The sequence below is a fragment of the Dreissena polymorpha genome, chromosome 2, assembly GCF_020536995.1.
Source record: "Dreissena polymorpha isolate Duluth1 chromosome 2, UMN_Dpol_1.0, whole genome shotgun sequence".
Lineage (NCBI taxonomy): Eukaryota > Metazoa > Mollusca > Bivalvia > Myida > Dreissenidae > Dreissena > Dreissena polymorpha.
In genome coordinates this window covers 66,552,022-66,576,357 of record NC_068356.1, presented here as the reverse complement: position 1 = coordinate 66,576,357, position 24,336 = coordinate 66,552,022, and the positions used below count along the sequence as shown (strand labels likewise).

The following is a 24,336-nucleotide window of genomic DNA, read 5'->3' as shown; positions in this document are numbered from 1 at the left end:
TGGTAATGTTTCATGTTTGTTTTATTCTCTGTATTGTAGTCTCTCAGAGCTTTCGCCACTTGACTGCTTGCGTCTGTCGTCACCGATCGAATATTCAAAACGCGTCGCTTCAGGACACTGTTCAGGTTAGTGTGTAGGGAACTTCGTTCGGTTGACGATATCGATTGGTCTGTAGCCAGTGTTTTTGAGCAATTATCATGTGTGCAGGCTTTTTTCTTGCAAAATTTGCTGGAAATTGATGCTGCCAGGACAAATTTCTTTGACGTATTGTGCTCGATAAGAGGAGCAAAACTCTGCTTTGCTTTTTCTGCACCACCTTGCGGTCTGCATGAAAACGATGTGTCAAACTGAACATCAGCAGAGTTGTCTTTTCCTGACAGTGTGAGAATGCGACTGACATAATGCTGGTTATTACACATTTCGTCTTCGTTGACTGTTGTTGCCTAGTCAGACATCAAGTTCATTTTCTTTTGCATAAGTGAGTCACTTGGAGGCTTGATGTTCAAGCATGACAACACTAGTGACACATCAGCCATCCCCATTTTGGATTTCATCACTGGCAGCAAAATCATTTCATTTAGGACACCAGCACCTGGTCCCCTAGGTTTCTTTATTGTATTTGATAGCTCCATTGGTGTTGGCTTATAATGGCAGCCCCTGCATTCCGCACAAATAGAAATAGCTAGTTCACGTCGGTGCACAACACTCACGGAAACCAGTGAATTCTTGCAGTTTTGCTGATGTACCTGTTGTATAATGTTTCTTAAGCACTGCATATTGACAATGACATTCTCATCAACACTAGTGCAGTCTGGAATGTCTTTTATTTCAGCTTTTGGTCGTAGCTTGTAAGGCAAGGTAGTCCCTGAAGAAGAAGCGTGAAGTACGTCAACAGCCTCTTCAGCAGAAAGACGCTCCGTTGCAGGTACTGATGGAACAGCGATATCTTCAGTGGGATTAGGTAAATTTTGGCCTGTTTGTCGGAATGTGTTTCCAGGTCTAAACCAAAATCCCTTGCGTGCTTCATTTCATCTATAACTGCGCCTTGAATTACTTTTGGCCATTGTGCGCAATTCAACTGATGTTATTTATATGTAAATAAGAAGTTATTGTGAAGAAGTGACTCTGGTAAATGCCTTACTTTATTGTATGCCTATTTACAATGATCTGGGCTTACTAGAAGTTTTAATTTTCTGTTTCCAAGATATTTGGGCTTATATTTATGTCAGATGTCAATTTGTAGGCAGTTGTTAGTGTTATCGCAGGGGTATTTCCTCAATATGTCAGTCCCAGTTATTTATGCTACGATTGGGTTACCTCCCTTGCATGTGTTTGTTTAAGGGATTAGTACACTGGGGCCTTTAATGTTGTGTTTTTACAACAGATTAAAGGTCCAAATGCCTAACTCGCCTTTCAAGTTCATGCTAAGCATGCAATTAATTTATATTTTTATTATTTTAAGCAAAAACATGTGCATTTATTGGGAGAGATGTAAAAGTAAAAAAAATTAGCAACATTAAGTATTTATTGGCCCAAAACTGTGTTCTTTTGTGTTGCTTCTTTGATAAAGTTATGATTTAGAGGCTTACCTAGTCACCTGCACTACCAATTATCATGTCAATGTGATTAAGACTACATTTTATTGTTGCAATATGTTTCTGTGAGGTAGCTTTTCATTACCATGACTTCTACAGTAACCCAGAAAATGGCATAGAAAAAAAGAGAAAACAGGGGTTGGATTAAACGCTTTATAAATAACAGACAAGCCTTCAGAATTGGTTACAAATGTATTATATTTGCTTGTTTTTGTCCAAATTTTAAGAAAACAAGTCATTTTCAGCAGTTTCTAAGATTATGCTGGCCCTTAAGGCTGCACACCACACTTTTGAGCCACCAATGCGCATTGGCCCCGGTCAAATTTCAAAATAAAGAGAACAATGCTCAAGTAAGCACCATTTTGAGTGTCTAAATAATAATGAATGTCAGGTTTGAGTTGTGGTGATTTTTCTATGATGATTGTAAGTTACCAAAACATAGGTATTGTAACTATAGCTGCATACAGGAAGTAGAATTAATGCAATTCGAAAACAGGTGTAATGCTGGCTCCGGTCAGTATTTCTGTTAGAAATTTGAAAGGGCGTACGGACGTTGAACTATTACAAAAAATCTAATCCTTTGACCCCCAACTTTCTCCATTGCTGTTTAGTACATGGTAAGTTACCAATGTAAAAACATGGTCTCCAGGCACCTTGCTTCCGCAGGAAAGTGGCAGTTAGTTGTTGAAACTGGCTTAAAAAGGCTCGGAAACACACATAATTTTGATGTTTTGATTTGAAATAATCAATACTTAAGCATTTTGCCCCAACTCATTTGATTTGAATGTTACTGATTTTTCAGATGGCACACCCTCAACCATTCTGGAAATGTGCTTGGTTTATTTTCAGATATGCGAGGTGACCAGGTTTCGGACAGTGGTTAACTCCTGCTTGTGTATGAGATTGGCCGAGACTAAAAAAACTGTATATAGCCACCTTAAGGTAAAACATCAAATTATGAAAATGATCAAACACCCATGAAATATGCTTTTGCTTAATTATTTATCCCTTAGGTTTTGTTTCTAAACAGAGTGTTTGCCCCATAACACCATTGTATGACCAATACTGATTGTAAATCAAGGGAGGTAATTCGGAATCATGTTTACCGATATCTGCAATTCTCGAACAGCTCCGTATAAAAGTATGTGTTAAATTTGTAGCCGGGTTGGAAAATTTACTACTCTGTGGTGAAAAATAACTTTATTTTCATATACCGTCGAAAATACAGCAAACAATATAAGAATACAATCAAAATAATGAGTCAAAATGGCCCTTCTGCAGCATTTAGTACTGTTTAGGGCCTATTGCACATTACAATCTTGTTAACATTGTTTCCTGGCACATAAGCATCTTGGTAACATTGTTCCCGGCAAATGCAAAGGCATTTTATAACACATTTAACACATTTAATGCCATATGAATGGTCCTGGCTTGAAGTGGACAGCTCACACGAGTACAGGGACTCCTGTAACAGCGGTCGATTTGATACTCTTTTCCGTAGAAAGTATCGAGATTGTTTGTATGCTTGCGACTTCTTTCGCCTGGAATGATAATGGCTTTTTTGGTCGATTCGATTCGATTCATGTACATTTTTGAGTTTTTCTTCACATTAATGCCAACAGCCCTTGCTAGTATCAATGTAGCCCGTCCTCGACCCAGTGTTCGCGAATGTGTTGCTGAGTGGCATAGTCCTGAGAAGTTTCGTGTCCAGCATGTAAACTTTGGAGCGTAATTGAAAATTGTCGAGTGCATGCTTTCGCATTGATTTGTGCTGTAAAGTTCTTTAACTGATCTTAAAGTTTCTGTGTTGAACGTGTTCATGATGACATCTTTAAGAGTAGTTTGATCGTCTTTTGACAGGGTTAGGTGTTGTCCGTAGGGTAGATGTTTATTACTGTACTTTCCGTAGTGCACAAGATGATGTTGGCAGACAGTCGATTGCTTAGAGAATGCAACATGTGAGTCCGCGAAACAGGGAACTATGTTTTCAAGAGCTTTTCTGCTACGCTCAATGAACTCGGCCTCATTACTTCTTATGGATTTAAGGTTTGTCAGCTCCATGCGGGCACGGGTACGAATTCCACTTGCAAGTGATTTCAGGAAAATTGCCTTGTTTTGCCCAGCCTTAAGTTTTGGATTTAAGTTGATATTCCTGATTTTTTTCTCCAAAGATCTGAGTTTGTGAATAAAAACAATGGTAATGTTTCATGTTTGTTTTATTCTCTGTATTGTAGTCTCTCAGAGCTTTAGCCACTTGACTGCTTGCGTCTGTCGTCACAGATCGAATATTCAAAACGCGTCGCTTCAGGACATTGTTCAGGTTAGTGTGTAGGGAACTTCGTTCGGTTGACGATATCGGTTGGTCTGTAGCCAGTGTTTTTGAGCAATTATCATGTGTGCAGGTTTTTTATGTCCCCCACTATAGTAGTGGGGGACATATTGTTTTTGCCCTGTCTGTCTGTTGGTCTGTTGGTCTGTTGGTCTGTTGGTCTGTTTGGCCCAACTTTAACATTTTGCAATAACTTTTGCAATATTGAAGATAGCAACTTCATATTTGGCATGCATGTGTATCTCATGAAGCTGCACATTTTGAGTGGTAAAAGGTCAAGGTCAAGGTCATCCTTCAAGGTCAGAGGTCAAATATATGTGACCAAAATCGCTCATTTTATGAATACTTTTGCAATATTGAAGATAGCAACTTGATATTTGGCATGCATGTGTATCTCATGGAGCTGCACATTTTGAGTGGTGAAAGGTCAAGGTCAAGGTCATCCTTCAAGGTCAGAGGTCAAATATATGTGGCCCAAATCGCTTATTTTATGAATACGTTTGCAATTTTGAAGATAGCAACTTGATATTTGGCATGCATGTGTATCTCATGGAGCTGCACATTTTGAGTGGTAAAAGGTCAAGGTCAAGGTCATACTTCACAAGGTCAAGGTCATCCTCCAAGGTCAAACGTCATATAGGGGGACATTGTGTTTCACAAACGCATCTTGTTTCTTGCAAAATTTGCTGGAAATTGATGCTGCCAGGACAAATTTCTTTGACGTATTGTGCTCGATAAGAGGAGCAAAACTCTGCTTTGCTTTTTCTGCACCACCTTGCGGTCTGCATGAAAACGATGTGTCAAACTGAACATCAGCAGAGTTGTCTTTTCCTGACAGTGTGAGAATGCGACTGACATAATGCTGGTTATTACACATTTCGTCTTCGTTGACTGTTGTTGCCTTGTCAGACATCAAGTTCATTTTCTTTTGCATAAGTGAGTCACTTGGAGGCTTGATGTTCAAGCATGACAACACTAGTGACACATCAGCCATCCCCATTTTGGATTTCATCACTGGCAGCAAAATCATTTCATTTAGGACACCAGCACCTGGTCCCCTAGGTTTCTTTATTGTATTTGATAGCTCCATTGGTGTTGACATATAATGGCAGCCCCTGCATTCCGCACAAATAGAAATAGCTAGTTCACGTCGGTGCACAACAGTCACGGAAACCAGTGAATTCTTGCAGTTTTGCTGATGTACCTGTTGTATAATGTTTCTTAAACACTGCATATTGACAATGACATTCTCATCAACACTAGTGCAGTCTGGAATGTCTTTTATTTCAGCTTTTAGCCATAGCTTGTAAGGCAAGGTAGTCCCTGAAGAAGAAGCGTGAAGTACGTCAACAGCCTCTTCAGCAGAAAGACGCTCCGTTGCAGGTACTGATGGAACAGCGATATCTTCAGTGGGACTAGGTAAATTTTGGCCTGTTTGTCGGAATGTGTTTCCAGGTCTAAACCAAAATCCCTTGCGTGCTTCATTTAATCTATAACTGCGCCTTGAATTACTTTTGGCCATTGTGCGCAATTCAACTGATGTTATTTATATGTAAATAAGAAGTTATTGTGAAGAAGTGACTCTGGTAAATGCCTTACTTTATTGTATGCCTTTTTACAATGATCTGAGCTTACTAGAAGTTTTATTTTTCTGTTTCCAAGATATTTGGACGTATATTTATGTCAGATGTCAATTTGTAGGCAGTTGTTAGTGTTATCGCAGGGGTATTTCCTCAATATGTCAGTCCCAGTTATTTATGCTATGATTGGGTTACCTCCCTTGCATGTGTTTGTTTAAGGGATTAGTACACTGGGGCCTTTAATGTTGTGTTTCTACAACAGATTAAAGGTCCAAATGCCTAACTTGCCTTTCAAGTTCATGCTAAGCATGCAATTAATTTATATTTTTATTATTTTAAGCAAAAACATGTGCATTTATTTGGAGAGATGTAAAAAAATAGCAACATAAAGTATTTATTAGCCCAAAACTGTGTTCTTTTGTGTTGCTTCTTTGATAAAGTTATGATTTAGAGGCTTACCTAGTCAACTGCACTGCCATTATCATGTCAATGTGATTAAGACTTCATTTTATTGTTGCAATATGTTTCTGTGAGGTAGCTTTTCATTACCATGACTTCTTCAGTAACCCAGAAAAAGGCATAGAAAAAAAGAGAAAACAGGTGTTGGATGAAAGGCTTTATAAATAACAGACAAGCCTTCAGAATTGGTTATAAATGTATTATATTTGCTTGTTTTTGTCCAAATTTTAAGAAAACAAGTCATTTTCAGCAGTTTCTAAGATTATGCTGGCCCTTAAGGTAAAACATCAAATTATGAAAATGATCAAACACCCATGAAATATGCTTTTGCTTAATTATTTATCCCTAAGGTTTTGTTTCTAAACAGAGTGTTTGCCCCATAACACCATTGTATGACCAATACTGATTGTAAATCAAGGGAGGTAATTCGGAATCATGTTTACCGATATCTGCAATTCTCGAACAGCTCCGTATAAAAGTATGTGTTAAATTTGTAGCCGGGTTGGAAAATTTACTACTCTGTGGTGAAAAATAACTTTATTTTCATATACTGTCAAAAATACAGCAAACAATATAAGAATACAATCAAAATAATGAGTCAAAATGGCCCTTCTGCAGCATTTAGTACTGTTTAGGGCCTATTGCACATTACAATCTTGTTAACATTGTTCCCTGGCACATAAGCATCGTGTTAACATTGTTCCCGGCAAATGCAAAGGCATTTTATAACACATTTAACACATTTAATGCCATATGAATGGTCCTGGCTTGAAGTTGACAGCTCACACGAGTACAGGGACTCCTGTAACAGCGGTCGATTTGATACTCTTTTCCGTAGGAAGTATCGAGATTGTTTGTATGCTTGCGACTTCTTTCACCTGGAATGATACTGGCTTTTTTGGTCGATTCGATTCAAATTCATGTACATTTTTGAGTTTTTCTTCACATTAATGCCAACAGACCTTGCTAGTATCAATGTAGCCCGTCCTCGACCCAGTGTTCGCGAATGTGTTGCTGAGTGACATAGTCCTGAGTAGTTTCGCGTCCAGCATGTAAACTTTGGAGCGTAATTGAAAATTGTCGAGTGCATGCTTTCGCATTGATTTGTGCTGTAAAGTTCTTTAACTGATTTTAAGTTTCTGTGTTGAACGTGTTCATGATGGCATCTTTTAGAGTAGTTTGATCGTCTTTTAACAGGGTTAGGTGTTGTCCGTAGGGTAGATGTTTATTACTGTACTTTCCGTAGTGCACAAGATGATGTTGGCAGACAGTCGATTGCTTAGAGCATGCAACATGTTAGTCCGAAAAACAGGGAACTATGTTTTCAAGAGCTTTTGTGCTACGCTCAAAGAACTCGGCCTCATTACTTTTTATGGATTTAAGGTTTGTCAGCTCCATGCGGGCACGGGTACGAATTCCACTTGCAAGTGATTTCAGGAAAATTGCCTTGTTTTGCCCAGCCTTAAGTTTTGGATTTAAGTTGATATTTCTGATTTTTTTCTCCAAAGTTCTGAGTTTGTGAATAAAACAATGGTAATGTTTCATGTTTGTTTTATTCTCTGTATTGTAGTCTCTCAGAGTTTTCGCCACTTGACTGCTTGCGTCTGTCGTCACAGATCGAATATTCAAAACGCGTCGCTTCAGGACACTGTTCAAGTTAGTGTGTAGGAAACTTCGTTCGGTTGACGATATCGATTGGTCTGTAGCCAGTGTTTTTGAGCAATTATCATGTGTGCAGGCTTTTTTCTTGCAAAATTTGCTGGAAATTGATGCTTCCAGGACAATTTTCTTTGACGTATTGTGCTCGATATTGAGGAGCAAAACTCTGCTTTGCTTTTTCTGCACCACCTTGCGGTCTGCATGAAAACGATGTGTCAAACTGAACATCAGCAGAGTTGTCTTTTCCTGACAGTGTGAGAATGCGACTGACATAATGCTGGTTATTACACATTTCGTCTTCGTTGACTGTTGTTGCCTTGTCAGACATCAAGTTCATTTTCTTTTGCATAAGTGAGTCACTTGGAGGCTTGATGTTCAAGCATGACAACACCAGTGACACATCAGCCATCCCCATTTTGGATTTCATCACTGGCAGCAAAATCATTTCATTTAGGACACCAGCACCTGGTCCCCTAGGTTTCTTTATTGTATTTGATAGCTCCATTGGTGTTGACTTATAATGGCAGCCCCTGCATTCCGCACAAATAGAAATAGCTAGTCCACGTCGGTGCACAACACTCACGGAAACCAGTGAATTCTTGCAGTTTTGCTGATGTACCTGTTGTATAATGTTTCTTAAGCACTGCATATTGACAATGACATTCTCATCAACACTAGTGCAGTCTGGAATGTCTTTTATTTCAGCTTTTTGTCGTAGCTTGTAAGGCAAGGTAGTCCCTGAAGAAGAAGCGTGAAGTACGTCAACAGCCTCTTCAGCAGAAAGACGCTCCGTTGCAGGTACTGATGGAACAGCGATATCTTCAGTGGGACTAGGTAAATTTTGGCCTGTTTGTCGGAATATGTTTCCAGGTCTAAACCAAAATGCCTTGCGTGCTTTATTTAATCTATAACTGCGCCTTGAATTACTTTTGGCCATTGTGCGCAATTCAACTGATGTTATTTATATGTAAATAAGAAGTTATTGTGAAGAAGTTACTCTGGTAAATGCCTTACTTTATTGTATGCCTTTTTACAATGATCTGAGCTTACTTGAAGTTTTATTTTTCTGTTTCCAAGATATTTGGGCTTATATTTATGTCAGATGTCAATTTTTAGGCAGTTGTTAGTGTTTTCGCAGGGGTATTTCCTCAATATGTCAGTCCCAGTTATTTATGCTATGATTGGGCTACTTCCCTTGCATGTGTTTGTTTAAGGGATTAGTACACTGGGGCCTTTAATGTTGTGTTTTAACAGATTAAAGGTCCAAATGCCTAACTTGCCTTTCAAGTTCATGCTTAGCATGCAATTAATTTATATTTTTATTATTTTAAGCAAAAACATGTGCATTTATTGGGAGAGATGTAAAAAAATAGCAACATAAAGTATTTATTGGCCCAAAACTGTGTTCTTTTGTGTTGCTTCTTTGATAAAGTTATGATTTAGAGGCTTACCTAGTCACCTACACTACCATTTATCATGTCAATGTGATTAAGACTTCATTTTATTGTTGCAATATGTTTCTGTGAGGTAGCTTTTCATTACCATGACTTCTACAGTAACCCAGATAATGGCATAGAAAAAAAGAGAAAACAGGTTTTGGATTAAAGGCTTTATAAATAACAGACAAGCCTTCAGAATTGGTTACAAATGTATTATATTTGCTTGTTTTTGTCCAAATTTTAAGAAAACAAGTCATTTTCAGCAGTTTCTAAGATTATGCTGGCCCTTAAGGCTGCACACCACACTTTTTAGCCACCAATGCGCATTGGCCCAGGTCAAATTTCAAAATAAAGAGAACAATGCTCAAGTAAGCACCATTTTGAGTGTCTAAATAATAATGAATGTCAGGTTTGAGTTGTGGTGATTTCTCTTGGATGTTTGTAAGTTACCAAAACATAGGTATTGTAACTATAGCTGCATACAGGAAGTAGAATTAATGCAATTCGAAAACAGGTGTCATGCTGGCTCCGGTCAGTATTTCTGTTGGAAATTTGAAAGGGCGTACGGACATTGAACTATTACAAAAAATCTAATCCTTTGACCCCCAATTTTCTCCATTGCTGTTTAGTACTTGGTAAGTTAATAATGTAAAAACATGGTCTCCAGGCACCTTGCTTCCGCAGGAAAGTGGAGGTTAGTTATTGAAACTGGCTTAAAAAGGCTCGGAAACACACATAATTTTGATGTTTTGATTTGAAATAATCAATACTAAAGCATTTTGCCCCAACTCATTTGATTTGAATGTTACTGATTTTTCAGATGGCACACCCTCAACCATTCTGGAAATGTGCTTGGTTTATTTTCAGATATGCGAGGTGACCAGGTTTCGGACAGTGGTTAACTCCTGCTTGTGTATGAGATTGGCCGAGACTAAAAAAACTGTATATTGCCACCTTAAACCGTTGGAAATACGAATACGATGGTGTGCCTGTTTGCATGTGACAGCGCATCATAAAATCTTCTGTTGAATGCACGCCCGGCAGGAATAGCACGGGCGATAAAGTTAAGTAGCCCCACTATCGACTGTAGCGATCACAGTTTCATTTTCTTAGTGTTTATAAGTAAATCTAATGACTGAAGAGGCTTTTCAATCTTATCTTTTGGGATTCGAATTAACTGATTACGCGCGTCAATTTCTAAGCCGAGGTAAGTTAATACTTGTTCGGGGCCAATACATTTTTCTGTAATTAATGGTATGTTTAAATCGCGCATTATTAATTTGAATTTTTCCATTATGAGGAAACACTCGTGCTTTGTTTTCCCTATCATAAGAAAATCGTCAAGGAGATGTTGAATGTTAATGGTGCAGGCTTTAGTTGCAACGTACCAATGCAAAAATGTAGATACTTTCCCAAAAACAAAACAAGCCGACGAAACACCCATTGGAAGAGATTTCTGAATCCAATAACCCATATCAGTTTTTATACTCAAAAGATCAAAATCCGATGGTTGTACTGGACATAAATCAAACGCCGATGCTATGTCCGCCTTGGCCATGAAGGCACCGTTACCCAAATTTCTCACTTTATCTGTGGCACTGTTAAATTTTGTGTACTTTACACTGCTGAAAGCCGGCTTAATGTAGTCATTTACACTTGCGCCTAATGTAAAGGATAAATTTGTGATAAGTCTCCAGCCGCCAGATGACTTTGGAACAAGACCAACATGATTTATACATAACTTTGAAATAGGTGGTACTTCAAAAGGCCCAATTAATAGACCTCTGCGTTTTAAACTAGTTAACTTTTCATGTAAAACATCCGCGTGTACGCGGGCTGATACAAGGTTTGTAGAATTAATTGGTAATCGGGGTCCTTCATAATGTAACGAAAATCCATTACTGAACCCGTTAAAAATATGTAACGCATCAGGTTGGTTGTGATATTCAGCCAAGTGTAAGGCCAACTTTTGAATATTAATAGGCGTTCGGCCGAGCTCCTATATACTTTCTAGGTTCCACGGATCGCTGAGCTGGATTAAAGGATCTGAAATTGTGTAGAGCATATGAACCATGAGGCCGGAAACGCAATGGTTGTTGCATTAACATGGGTCTAACCGGTCGTTGGATACCGTGAGGCGCTTGAGAGAAGCAATGCATAGATGGATGCCGGGAGCCACATTTTACGAATTTGTGGGCGAATGAGCAATTGGTATAAGAGCAGAAACCTTTATTATTATTTGCGAAACATGGCTAAGCCTCGACAGTGGCCATATGTGAAATTGAATGCATAGATAGCATCCACAATTCAGGGTCTATTATGTCCCAACGACTGCTCGGATTTTGTGCGATTTTCAATCTAAATTGATTAACGTAGTCGGCCCAACCGGCGAAACGGGACGCTGCCGAACGAATGTTATTCATGTACTGAATAAGTTCTAAATGTTTGTTTCCGTGCCTCGACAAAAATAGGGCCATGTATATCAAGAAGGCGTCTGACCAAACTTCAATGGGTTCGAAAGGGACCTCAAATCAATAAATTCCCCTTTCCAGATTTTTTGCCTTGTCTGTAAAGGTAAATGTGCGTACATATTCAACCAACCTTTCTCGCTTTCTTGCTCGCTTGTTCCCGGCTCGGTCGATTCCTCTGGGTCAATTTCCGGTGCCGTCTCTTTCTTAAAATATCACATACGTGGTACTCGAACCCACGACCCCGTGCTTAACAGCATATTGCTGTACTGACTGAGCTAGCCGGGCGGACTAAATGTAAAATTCGTAAAGCAGTAACTTACTCGGTTTACTGGTCAGCTCGAAAAGGAATGACTGCGAGGAAAACAAGCGGTTTATGTAATTGGACGAGTCTAAGTGATACAATGGACTATAGCATTTGATAGAGAGGTTTTTTCATAGTTAGAGTGGCAAATAGCCTTTGCGTTGAATAAGATAGTTTATTATTAAGCGAATAAACATTATTACCACAGAAAACCTGGCGGTTACATTCATTTTAAATCATTTGTATCTTCAACGTTTTGTGCACTGCAATTATGTGTCTTCGTATGAATCATTTATTGTTTAAATGATTATTTCGGGCCTTGCCATATTTGAAAACGGATAGATCTCGCAGAGCACTAAAAACGATATTCAAATGTTTAAAAACCTAAAACTTTTTAACTGTTTACATCACAGCAGAGGAACTAAAGAATATGCCGTAAAGTTTTATCTTTCAAACGAAACCTTAAGGTAGAAATGGTGTTATTTGTTTGTTTGTTTTCTGTTGTATTTTTTTCCAGAATAATAGCTTAAACGTTTTTAAGTCATGACATAAAAACATGAATACTGTTAAAAGCCAGCTTCGCCGAGGAATAGTTTATTAAAATTATATATGGCGGAAGTAGAAATTACTATCAGGCTTCAGCAGAATCATTTCAAGGCCTTGATACACTTAATTATATCGGTGAAAAGTTTCATGAATTAAAATAAAATTGTAACATCGTGTCGATGTTTTATAGTTCATGTTTGACAGACTCTAGTGTTGTAAAAAAGTGCTAAATAGCAAACAAATAATTCGTTTATACACAGGCTATGTTTTCAAACAGAAGGCATACTTATCGGATATGCGTATTCGACGAACTATTGCTTTTGTTGTATGTTTAGTTATGCTTAGTGCAAATTTCCTTGCTCGGTGTAAAAATTTCGCGAGGTCTGGTCCTAAGGGCTATTTTCATTAACAGTAGAAAATAGTGTGCGAATCTCTCGAGGAACTGGCAATAACCTTGCCGGATGATACGAAATGTACTATTGATTTTCTGAAAAATCTTATGTTCTTAGTAAAGTTGGTAAACGTACAAGTCGTCTCGAAATTTATTATGAAAGTTCTAGTATAGGTATTTGCGTGGTGACGTGAGCTAACCATCTTGACCATAAAGTAGTTAAAAGCAAGACCAGGCCTAAATTCATCGCTTTGGTTCTGAGCTTCGTACAATGCCGCAGCCGGAAGCACCGTTGTCAATGAAAATCATGATCCGTTCATCAGTATAAACGTTATAGTGGACAGTGATGTAACCAACTAATTTGAAAATCAAGACTCCTCAACCATTGTACGCAGAGATAATACACAATTCTCAACCTCAATCAAACAGGTACAGATTTTGATTTATTTATTTATGACTTAAGCATAATACAGCTCATCATTAAAATAACAATAAAGCAATAATAAATACACAGCATGGAGACTACATACGGGCAACTGCATTATAGAAAACCTGAAAGTTGCACATCCGAAGACCATAGACTTTCGTCAAAAGTTAAAAAAAAAGTTGTAATTGTCAATTTCCGGATCTACCCACGAAACCGACCCAACACCGTCTCAATAATATTCAGGCTTTGATGCAATCGAGTTATATAAATAGGTAAAAGCAAACACCGATTTGAGTTCATTTTCTGGCCAACGCTTAAGTATGTTGCAGTGATATTATAAGAACATGTTGTATGACACTTTCTTCGAAATGATTTGGCTATTCAGCGAGCCTACAGGGCGAGAATAAATCCTTTAGATAATAACATCTTGAGGTCAAATTAATTTTAGCGCGTTGTTACCATATTAACCTATCATGAGCTCCCCCCCCCCCCCCGCTGTGGTCATTCAGTTTTGTGTCATGGCATTTACCCATCAAAGTCATCATCAAAGTCATCTGTGTGTTACGCTATTTGGTGTTCAACTCCCTAAATAAACATTAGAAATACACCGTATAAAATCATGGTACTTACTTCACAAGAAAATGAATTAAACAACTGCGTACTTGCGCTTGTGTATTATTTCTACCATCGTTGACTATATGCATTGACGTGACTATATGCATTCCTATGTTGCAGTGGTATTATAAGAACATTTTGTATTACACTATCTTCGAAATATTTTGGCTATTCAGCGAGCCTACAGGGCGAGAATAAACCCTTTACATAATAACATCTTGAGGTCAAATTAATTTTAGCGCGTTGTTACCATATTAACCGATCATGAGCTCCCCCCCCCCGCTGTGGTCATTCAGTTTTGTGTCATGGCATTTACCCATCAAAGTTATCATCAAAGTCATCTGTGTGTTACGCTATTTCGTGTTCAACACCTAAGCAGGAGTGACAGAAAAGTATGGAGCAACACAGCTGATTGATTGTTATTGAACACGTAAAATTGCATTTTCACATGAAAGTACTTAACACGTTTTACACATATTACATAATACTTAAGAATAAAAAAACGACGACTGTGTCCGGGTTTTCACTAACGTCATTCTTCCTTCGGTTTGATAAACGGTAACTGTTGATAAAACGTATCATTGAACGCTAACAAATGACTCGGGACTGCCGTTCTGTTGAGGTGCCATTCCTCAATACATGCAAGAGCCAGGGGCTGATAGTCCAAGTAAAATTTGTTCACAAACATTTGGCGCTTGTTGACTAATTCCTGGAGATCGCTGACCCCGAATATGCAGACGCCCCTGACGAACTTCCCTTGACACGGGTTCTCCCCTCCCCATGCCGCGTATACCGCTAGCCATGGCTTATCTTCGGGCTTTCCTGTAGGAGACAATGTAACATGCATATACATGTATTTAGATATACTAGTTGGAGTGGTGATGGTGGTTGTGGCTGTTGTGGTGATGTTGGTGGGGTACTGTTTTGGTAGAGGAAGCATTGGTTGTGATCGGGGAAAATAAGCTCAGAAACCCTAAAATTGAGAACGTTTGCTTCGTGCAATCTTCATATTGGGACGTATGGATCTGTTTAATTACTTGGTACTTAATTGCAACCATCTATTTATTCCTGTACATGTCTTGTGGCTTACATGTTCAGTTTAAGAGCCTATTTTATATGTTCACTTGCAGATAATGCGCGTTTGAAAGGAAATTTGCGCAACTGCCCTTCCCTGTGGGAATTTTTTCTGACAGCAATTGGGAATATTTTTCATGTTTCCTCGATTGAGATTGTGCTTTGCACGGGTACTTTATAAATAAGGAAAAAAATCACAGTGGTGGCCATGGTGGCATTAGCGGCAAAAATGAAAGTGGTTGTGGTGAAGGTGATGGCGGGTCTGATTCTGAAGTTTGTGGTGTGGTAGCAGTAGCAGACGATAAAGTAGTGTTGGCTATTGTAGTGGTGGTTGCGATGATCGCGGTGGTAACATACAATATTACTAAACTGCAATTCCCTCGGATGATTTTACACTAAATTTAGTTTCATTATAAATAAAATTGTTGTTTAACAGAATATCGGGAAATATAGAAATATTTTATTACACTTGCGAAAATTACATTACCGTAATAAAATGACCCAGGGGTCCCTATCTGAGGATTATACTGGAGTGTGGCCCAGTAATATTCATCCGGACTGTACACATCTCGGAACCAGTCTAGAATTTCTCGGGCTGGTTTACTTGTTACCACAAATTCGACGAATTTGCGACTGAAAACTCCATATGCACTTCCTTTCACAACCGTTATATTGACAGGAGGATCGTTCCGAAGATAAGTTGATCTAAATAGTTCGGGTTTGACATCTGTTGGCTCCGTTCGGTTGTAAAAGTATCTAAATTGAAACCGACTCTCTACACGTCTATATCCGGTCAGCCCTTCTATATCATTTGCACCGTTGTAAATTTTGAGTATTTTAATAAGTTCCGCATTTGTCTTGATCGGAAACTGTTGACTAGGGAGATTGATGAAATATTTCCAGTCCTTTCCACGTTCCACTAGATTTTCCATACAATTAATATCCGCCTGGAGCCTGGAAAATCCGGCGTATACAATAAACTCCTTCTTGGACACTACGAACACATTATATAGGCAGTCCGCTATTCCTTGCACGGCCTCATGAACTTCCGGTGCTGCATCGCCATCCACGTGCAGGCAGAAGTAATTACGAGGAGTGTACAAGGCTCGCAAAAGGCGCTCAGCTTGTTCCACCTCCTTATACAGCAAAATGCTGAACGCAATTGGGAATTCTTGTTCTTCTGTACTCTGAATGAAGCCATTGTAACCACGGGCAAGTTTAAATGTATCACAGTTCTTTGTTAAATTGATATAATCAAAGTCTGAAAAACCCTTACGTGAAAATGTTTTATTTTTCATAATAGCTCTTGCGCGATCAATTTCCGGTTTGTTCCCGTTAATAATAGCGGCACAATCGACGGCAAACACTCGTCGTTCTGTTTTGCGGATATGCTGGATAACGCTTTCTTCAAAAACGGGTATAGTCTTAAATGGTTCAAATATTCTGCAAGACGAATTTTTCAAATATCTCAAGTTTTTAAGTTTAGGAGCAATTTCGAAGAATGGCAAGTACGTTAAGTGAAATACATCCAGTGTAATGTTCATCACAAACATGCAAACCAGGATGCACACCATCAGATTCGTACATCTGGCCATTGGACAATGTCGATAGGCCTGCAGAAAATGAAAGAAACAATTTTATGTTTGTGTGCCGTATTTTGTCTGTATATTCAGTTAATTACTCTTAAACATAAACGTATTGACTGTATGTTATTCAATCTTGAGTCTGACTTTGTTATAAAAATCTATGATGACGAGTAAATGACAGAAGCAAAAGAACAATCAATTAGTAAATTCGTGTAATATGAATTAAATTTACACAAACCAAAACAAATCATTTTCATTAGTAATTTATATAACTGAATCTGTCATATAATCCATCCGGATACGTCTTTCGTTACTGTGTGTCTTATTTTCTCTTGATATAAAGTATTTAATGTTTCAGTGATATTAATTAATTATCAATTACGCGATGTTCTATACATAAAACGAGTGAATGTGTAAGTACATCAATTATTAACATAGTATTAGACAGTATATAAAAATAAAAATAAAATCAGCCCCCATATATGAATATGAATTAAAGTTAAATGAAAGTTAAATAACCTACATAAACTTCAGAATCATAATTCACAATTATGTCGTGCAGATTTACTTACACGTACTTTCCAAATCGCACAACTCCAAACCGTGTAGTGATCTTTCTGAGCGACACATTACCAATATAAACTGACGCTGTGATTCTTGGTCTGTATGTAACATGTTTTCTTTTGAAGCATTTATTAAAGGAATAAACCAGCCAAAAAAACACAGTTAATAATTGAAAAGAAAACGTGTTTACTTTTTCGATGAATGGTGATGTAGCTGATGAAATATATTCTCCTACGGTACATGTGTTGCACCTTATACCGCAATGAAATTCAATACTGTGATATTTTCGAAACAATTAAACCGTCAATAGCAATTTTAGGTCCCCGTTACAATATTCAGTCCGTGTTACAATGAATTTTTCGCAATTTGAACAAAGTTGGAGCGGTATTGAACGAGTCCGATTGTTAATATTTATCTGCTGAGATCTTTTCTTGACATATAAGGTAGATACGTGTTCAACAATCTATAAATTATAGATCAACACAAGATAAATATAATTATACATGTACATTGTTTTGTTGTTAATATATGCAAGTACGTTTAAACATCAAATACATTAAGTATGTCCAGTACCAAATACCTACTTTTTTGGCAGAACGTGCGAGTTGATCCTGTATAATTACTGTAAAACGGATGCAAAATGCATCACTGATACAAAACACGTTCAGTCTGTTTTTTATTCATTTCAGATATAGGTTCAAGTAAAATGATATAAATTGCGTGTGATTGTCATGCATCAATTCGTATGCGGTAATAAAAAAATCATGATCTACGTTACTTCACGTTTGTTGTCTTCCTATTTTCAACGGCCTTGACCTCATTCTTGACCTCTGCTTTGACTCTGACCTTTACCTCCGCAACAATGGCCTTGACATTTCGGACCCGTCTGGCAATCGTTGGTGTTTCCCTGTGTACAAAGCATGACATTTAACATACCTACATATTACGCATAGTTTGATGCTAAGTGTTCAATGATATTTTCTTCAGATACTTATTTCTGAATAAGTTATAACAAATGAACTGATACTATTTTATAACGGCTTGAGATACGCAAACTGCTGAAATAATGTTGAATGTTTCTATAGATCTTATATTTATCAAAATATTGTTGTCAGCGAATGGTTAGCTGGCATGTATTAAAAGCCACAGCATCAAAATACCTACTATTTAAGGCGATGGCCTTTTAGTTCTCAGGACTTTTATTCAAATCGCGGTAGTAGAAGTTTTCTTACATTTTCTATTTTAAATATGTTTTTCTCTTTACTATAACATTTCAAAATACCTACTATTAAAGCCTTTTAATTCTCAGAAGCTGTCTCAACAATAATTGATTTCAATTCGACTTTACTTATGCTCTGTTTTCCGTTATGTTTATTCATTTGAACGGAATTTATTTACGAAAATCCCGCAAAACTCGTTACCTTATTTAGCAATTATTTTTAAATTAAACCTGAAATTTGCTGTCACACAATGGCTGATACTGCGAATAATACTGGTTCGTTTTTCTAATTCAGTTCTTAAATGACAAATCGACAAATTTATTGAATAAACTTCTAGTGAAAATGGTCATTATTACAAAGTTGAACAACATCTAATGCACATAAAACATACACTCCAATAGATCTTAACCTATCCCACTTTCATCAACGAGTCTTTCTCTCTAGCTTGCACTTTGCACAAGTACTTTCTTCGTCATGCGACAAAAATGACTGCATCTTCCAAACGTGCATTATAATGGAAAAGTATTGTTCGATGTTTAGTAATACGGCATTACAGAAAACCTAAACGTTGCACAACTGAAGACCATAGACTTTCGTCAAATTTTTTTTTTAAGTCGTCATTGTCAATTTCCGGATCTACCCACGAAACCGACTCGATCCCGCCTCAATAATATTCAGGCTTTTGATTCAATCGAGTTAAATAAATAGGTAAAAACAAACACCGATTTGGTTTCATTTTCTGGTCAACGCTAAAGTATGTTGCAGTGATTCTATAAGAAAGTGTTGTATGACACTTTCTTTGAAATAATTTAGTTATTCAACGAACCTACAAGGCGAGAATATATCATTTACCTAAAAACATGTTGAGGTCAAATACACTATAGCGTGTTTTTCAATATTTACGGATCATGAGCCCCCCGCTGAGGCCGTTCAGTTTTATGTAATGGTATTTACTCATCAAAATAGCCATCAAAGTCATCTGTGTGTTACGCTATTTGGTTTTCAAAACCTAAGCAAGAGTGACAGAAAAGTGTGGAGCAACACAGCTGAGTGTTATTAAATACGTAATATATTACGTGTTCACATGAAAGTACTTAAAACATTTTACACATTTTACATAAAACTTAAGAATTACAAAGCGACCGGATTTTCAGTGACGTCAGTCTTCCTTCGGTTTGATAAACGGTAACTGTTGATAAAACGTGTCATTGAACGCTAACACATGGCTCGGGTCTGCGGTTCTGTTGAGGTGCCATTCCTCGATACAGTCAAGAACCAAAGGTTGGTAGTCCAGGTGAAATTTGTTCACGAACAGGTGGCGCTTGTTGACTAATTCTTGGAGATCGCCAATCCCGAATACACAGACGCCCCTGACGAACTTCCCTTGACACGGTTTGTTCCCTAGCCAGGTTGCATATACTGATAGCCATGGCTTATCATCGGGCTTTCCTGTAGGAGAAAAGTGTGGATATAAGAAGAGATGGTGTTTGCGATGCTGGTTTGAGTTTTGTTGTTGGTGATGGAAGCATAGGTGGTGATCTTCGTTGTGTAGATGGCTGTTATTGTGAGGGTGGTGATCGCTGATGTGATTGTGGTTGTTCTAATGGAATTTGTTTACTTTAGTTAAAACGCATTTATTGGTTCAAATTATTAAACATTATATAAGTGTACATTTCAAAAACAAATATAACCTTTCATGGATTAGAAGACAAGCATCTACGATGCTTATTTGACTTTTGTTTCGTGCTGGAGTTACTAGAGAAGAAATGAAATATGGATCAGGTAGTTGTGGATGCTATTGCAAAAGGACCATTTCGTCGTTTCGTTCTTATATGGTTTTACTTTCTTTATAGAAAATGTTATAAGGCATTTCATGCTATTACCAAGTAGAATGATCTCGAGGAATTTTATAGTCATGCTAAACCATTAATATATGCAAAAGAAAGAGGTTCGTTTAGCCACATATGTGGGATCACGGGGGGGGGGGGGAGGGGGCGAGCTATATGTCTATATGTCAATGTGTTTTGTTGCTGCAATGAAGCCTTTGACACGCTGAAATAGGTATTCGTTGTGTTCAAGCCGATCATCTCCAAGTAGAATATTGTTTAAAAAAGGCGTTATGTATGTTATAAAAATTTGGACACTGCATACAGTAGTGGGGTGGCGTTTTTGTATGCACCACAGGAGCAAACATGACTGTATGTGATGTTTCTACGGTGTAACTCATAGATCGATGTGCTACAACCTAGACGTAGACGGCAGTGGTAGATCTGCGGTTTTTGATTGCCGATATCGTAAAGAATATGCGATCGTTTGCTTTGTCTGCTTGTGAGTTTTTGTTTCAAGTAAGTTATCGTAGATGCGTTACGTGTGGGCATTAGATGAGAATTTCATAACTGGTAGTTGGTGGCAGAAATGAAAGACCGTATGGCTGAGTCTGTGTAAAGATTGCTGGGATGTCGTTATTGCTACGAAGCGAAGGGTACGATCAGAATGCGCGGGTATCAGGTTTGAAAGGTGTGATAGAGTAAGGTTGTTTTTCATCTTTTAAAGGAGGAGCTTATGATTTCTTCGTCTGTCCGCTAAGGATTCCCATTTAGGATCCGCCTGGAGACAGAATTTTGTAGCCCCAGTTACGATCCTTGCGACCTCGTTTTGGACAGCTTCAATTTATTACTGAGTTAATTAGAGATATTGTCCCATACGACATCGCCTTACTCTAAAAGGGGTCGGATAAATAAAAGATATATTCGCTCTAGACTTTTGCGAGAAAATACATGCTTTAAAGAGCGGAAGATGCCGTTTCTCTTCGAAGCTTTTTCAACAATTATAGAGGTATGAATTGCCAATTTTGCATCACATGAAAGGTTTATCCAAGATGCGTGTGTGACTTGCCTTGTGTTACTGGAACGTCGTTCAGGAAATGGTCACGATGTTTGTGTATTTTATGTGAACGTGACAAAAAAGAACATATTCTGTTTTTGCTGGATTAAACCAGACTAACCAGATTTTTGACCAGGAGATATTTCGAGACACATCAGTGTTTAGAACGTGGCCAGAGAGTTGAAGATTTTCAATAATATACGGAATGGTGTCGTCAGGAAATAAGCGAATGTTTGCCCCGATGTCGTTAAAGATGTCGTTGATATATATCAAATTGCAGTGGACCTAGAATAGATATAGATCTTTGTGGAATACCGGCAGTAACAGACGAGCAGGAAGAAGATGTATTCGCCAAGACCGTTGTTTTCCACTAGAGAGGTTGGAAGAAAACCAGCCCAGAAAATGGCCATTTATGCTAAGAGAAGACAATATCGAGCATAGACGTTACTCTTACCTTGCCATACTCTGTCGAAAGCTTTCGATATATCGCAAAAACGGCTCGGGCCTCTTTGTCATCATCCAAAGCAATTGTGACATTAGCAGTAAATATGGTAGTGTTGGTAGTTGTGGTAAAGGTGCTACTGATGCGAAGGAAGATGATGAAGTAGCAGTTCTAGTAGAAGCAGAAGTTTGTGTTGATTATGTTGGTGGTGGTGGTGACGACGGCGGCGTTGGCGGTTATGGCAAAATATTCATATTTACTAAACTTCAATTATTTAGGATGAGTGTACACTACATTTTATTTTATTACGAAATACAATTGTTGTTTGACCGAATATGGTAAATACAGAAATGCATTATAACAGTTGCGTAAATTACATTACCGTAATAAAATGACCCAGGGGTCCCTATCTGAGGATTATGCTGGAGTGTAGACCAGTAATATTCATCCGGACTGTACACATCTCGGAACCAGTCTAGAATTTCTCGGGCTGATTTACTTTTAACCACAAATTCGACAAATTTACGACTGAAAACTCCATATGCACTTCCTTTCACAACCGTTATATTGACAGGGGGATCGTTCCGAAGATAAGTTGATCTAATTATTTGGGGTTTGACATCTGTTGGCTTCGTTCGGTTGTAAAAGTATCTAAATTGAAACCGACTCTCTACACGTCTATGTCCGGTCAGCCCTTCTATATCATTTGCACCGTTGTAAATTTTGAGTATTTTAATAAGTTCCGCGTTTGTCTTGATAGGAAACTGTTGACTAGGGAGATTGATGAAATATTTCCAGTCCTTTCCACGTTCCACAAGATTTTCCATACAATTAATATCCGCCTGGAGCCTGGAAAATCCGGCGTATACAATGAACTCCTTCTTGGACACTACGAACACATTGCCTAGGCAGTCCGCTATTCCCTGCACGGCCTCATGAACTTCCGGAGCTGCATCGCCATCCACGTGCAAGCAAAAGAGATTCTGAGGGGTGTACAAGGCTCGCAAAAGACGCTCAGCTTGTTCCACCTCCTTATACAGCAAAATGCTGAACGCAATTGGGAAGTCATGTTCTTCTGTACTCTGAATGAAGCCATGGTAACCACGGGCAAGTTTAAATGTATCACAGTTCTTTGTTAAATTGATATAATCAGTGTTTGAAATACCCTTTCGTGAAAATGTTTTATTGTTCATAATCGCGATTGCGCGATCAATTTCCGGTTTGTTCCCGTTAATAATAGCGGCACAATCGACGTCAAACACTCGCCGTTCTGTTTTGCGGATATGCTGGATAACACTTTCTTCGAAAACGGGTATAGTCTTAAATGGTTCAAATGTTATGCAAGACGAATTTTTCAAATATCTCCAGTTTCTAAGTTTAGGAACAATTTGGAATAATGGCAAGTATGTTAAGTGAAATACATCCAGTGTTATGTTCATCACAAACATGCAAACCAGGATGCACACCATCAGATTCGTACATCTGGCCATTGGACAATATCGATAGGCCTGAAGAAAATATAGGAAACATGTTATAGTTTTATACCGTTTTTAGTTTGTAGAGTCTGTATAGTCAGTGAATTGTTTTTAAACACACATGTATTTTATGTAATTAAATCTGGAGTATGACTTAGTTTTAAAAAAAATACGACGAGTTAATGACACAACAAAATGACAATCTATTAGCAAATTCGTGTGATATTAATTAAATTTACTCATTCAAAACAAAGCATTGGCATTAGGAATTTATATAACTTAATCTGTCATATAATCCATCCCGATACGTCTTGCGGTATTTTGTGTCTAATTTTCTCTTGATGAAAAGTATTTAATGTTTAAGTCACATTAATTAATTAATTATCAATTAAGCGATGTTCTTTTCAAAAAACGAGTTAATGTGTAAGTAATTATTAACATATTATTAGACAGTATATAACAAATATAAAAAAATCAGCCCCCATATATGAACATGAATTCAAGTTAAATGAAAGTTAAATAATCTACATAAACTTCAGAATCTTAATTCACAATTATGTCGTGCAAATTTACTTACACGTACTTTCCCTATTGCACGACCCCAAACTGTGTAGGATCTTTTGGAACGACAAGTTACCAACATAAACTGACGCTGTGATTCTTTGTCTGTAGATATTATGTTTTCTATTCAATCATTTATTAAATGAATAAACCAGCAAAAACACAGATAATAATTGAACAGAAACGTGTTTCCTTTTTCGATGAATGGGGATGTAGCTGACGAAATATATGATCTCCTTACGGAACATGTGTTACAGCTTATACCGTGTTGAAATTGTATACTGTGATATTTTCGAAACAATTAAGCTTCAATAGCAATTTGAGGTCCCTTTACAAAGTCCAGTCCGTGTTACAATGAATTTGCCGCATTTTGAACAACGTTGGGGCGGTATTTCACGAGTCCGATTGTTAATATTTATCTGATAAGATCTTTTATTTACATATAACGTAGATACGTGTACAACACTCTATGAATTATAGATCAAAGTGCTGAAGGCACTGTAGGTGTTCGCTGTTGTATAAGTTAAGACGCAACTCAGTTTAAAAAATTATGTTATAGCTTTTTATATTGCAAGTTTTAAATGAACACAACCCATTCAAATTTATAAATAATGTGTCTTAAAGCACTGGTCCAGATGTGTTTTTTAAATCATTAATTAAAAATACAATTTAAGCTTCATTGAAAAACATTATAAAATCAGAAATGTCGTCCTTGGTTA

General features: G+C 37.7%; 2 protein-coding genes across 3 annotated transcripts; both read right to left on the bottom strand.

Moving 5' to 3' along the window:
* Positions 1-13,385: 13,385 nt before the first annotated feature.
* LOC127867419 (beta-1,3-galactosyl-O-glycosyl-glycoprotein beta-1,6-N-acetylglucosaminyltransferase-like) lies at positions 13,386-17,387 on the bottom strand. Its single transcript, XM_052408547.1, has 3 exons — positions 17,045-17,387; positions 15,374-16,499; positions 13,386-14,634 (listed from the first exon to the last, which is right to left on the bottom strand). The coding sequence occupies exons 2-3, from the start codon at positions 16,479-16,481 to the stop codon at positions 14,345-14,347; spliced, it is 1,398 nt and encodes a 465-aa protein (XP_052264507.1). The 5' UTR covers positions 16,482-16,499; positions 17,045-17,387; the 3' UTR covers positions 13,386-14,344.
* Positions 17,388-17,735: 348 nt separating this feature from the next.
* On the bottom strand, positions 17,736-24,109 carry LOC127867418 (beta-1,3-galactosyl-O-glycosyl-glycoprotein beta-1,6-N-acetylglucosaminyltransferase-like). Of its 2 annotated transcripts, none has more exons than XM_052408546.1 (3): positions 23,634-24,109; positions 21,964-23,089; positions 17,736-17,943 (listed from the first exon to the last, which is right to left on the bottom strand). In XM_052408546.1, exons 1-3 carry the CDS (start codon positions 23,697-23,699, stop codon positions 17,885-17,887), a joined length of 1,251 nt encoding a protein of 416 aa, XP_052264506.1. In that variant the 5' UTR covers positions 23,700-24,109; the 3' UTR covers positions 17,736-17,884. The 2 variants fall into 2 exon arrangements, with proteins under 2 accessions (XP_052264506.1, XP_052264505.1); XM_052408545.1 differs by lacking the exon at positions 17,736-17,943 and adding an exon at positions 18,831-19,705.
* Positions 24,110-24,336: the final 227 nt, after the last annotated feature.

What these genes read in the sequence shown, in the direction of transcription:
- LOC127867418 (XM_052408545.1), bottom strand. Translation starts at nt 23,699, where the DNA reads ATGTTGGTAACTTGTCGTTCCAAAAGATCCTACACAGTTTGGGGTCGT. An exon ending in GTGCAATAGGGAAAGTACGT is followed by an intron (nt 23,090 to 23,633) that starts GTAAGTAAATTT and finishes TATTTTCTTCAG; the next exon opens with GCCTATCGATATTGTCCAAT. An exon ending in CCCTGGGTCATTTTATTACG is followed by an intron (nt 19,706 to 21,963) that starts GTAATGTAATTT and finishes TTTCTCCTACAG; the next exon opens with GAAAGCCCGATGATAAGCCA.
- LOC127867419 (XM_052408547.1), bottom strand. Translation starts at nt 16,481, where the DNA reads ATGGCCAGATGTACGAATCTGATGGTGTGCATCCTGGTTTGCATGTTT. An exon ending in CCCTGGGTCATTTTATTACG is followed by an intron (nt 14,635 to 15,373) that starts GTAATGTAATTT and finishes TGTCTCCTACAG; the next exon opens with GAAAGCCCGAAGATAAGCCA.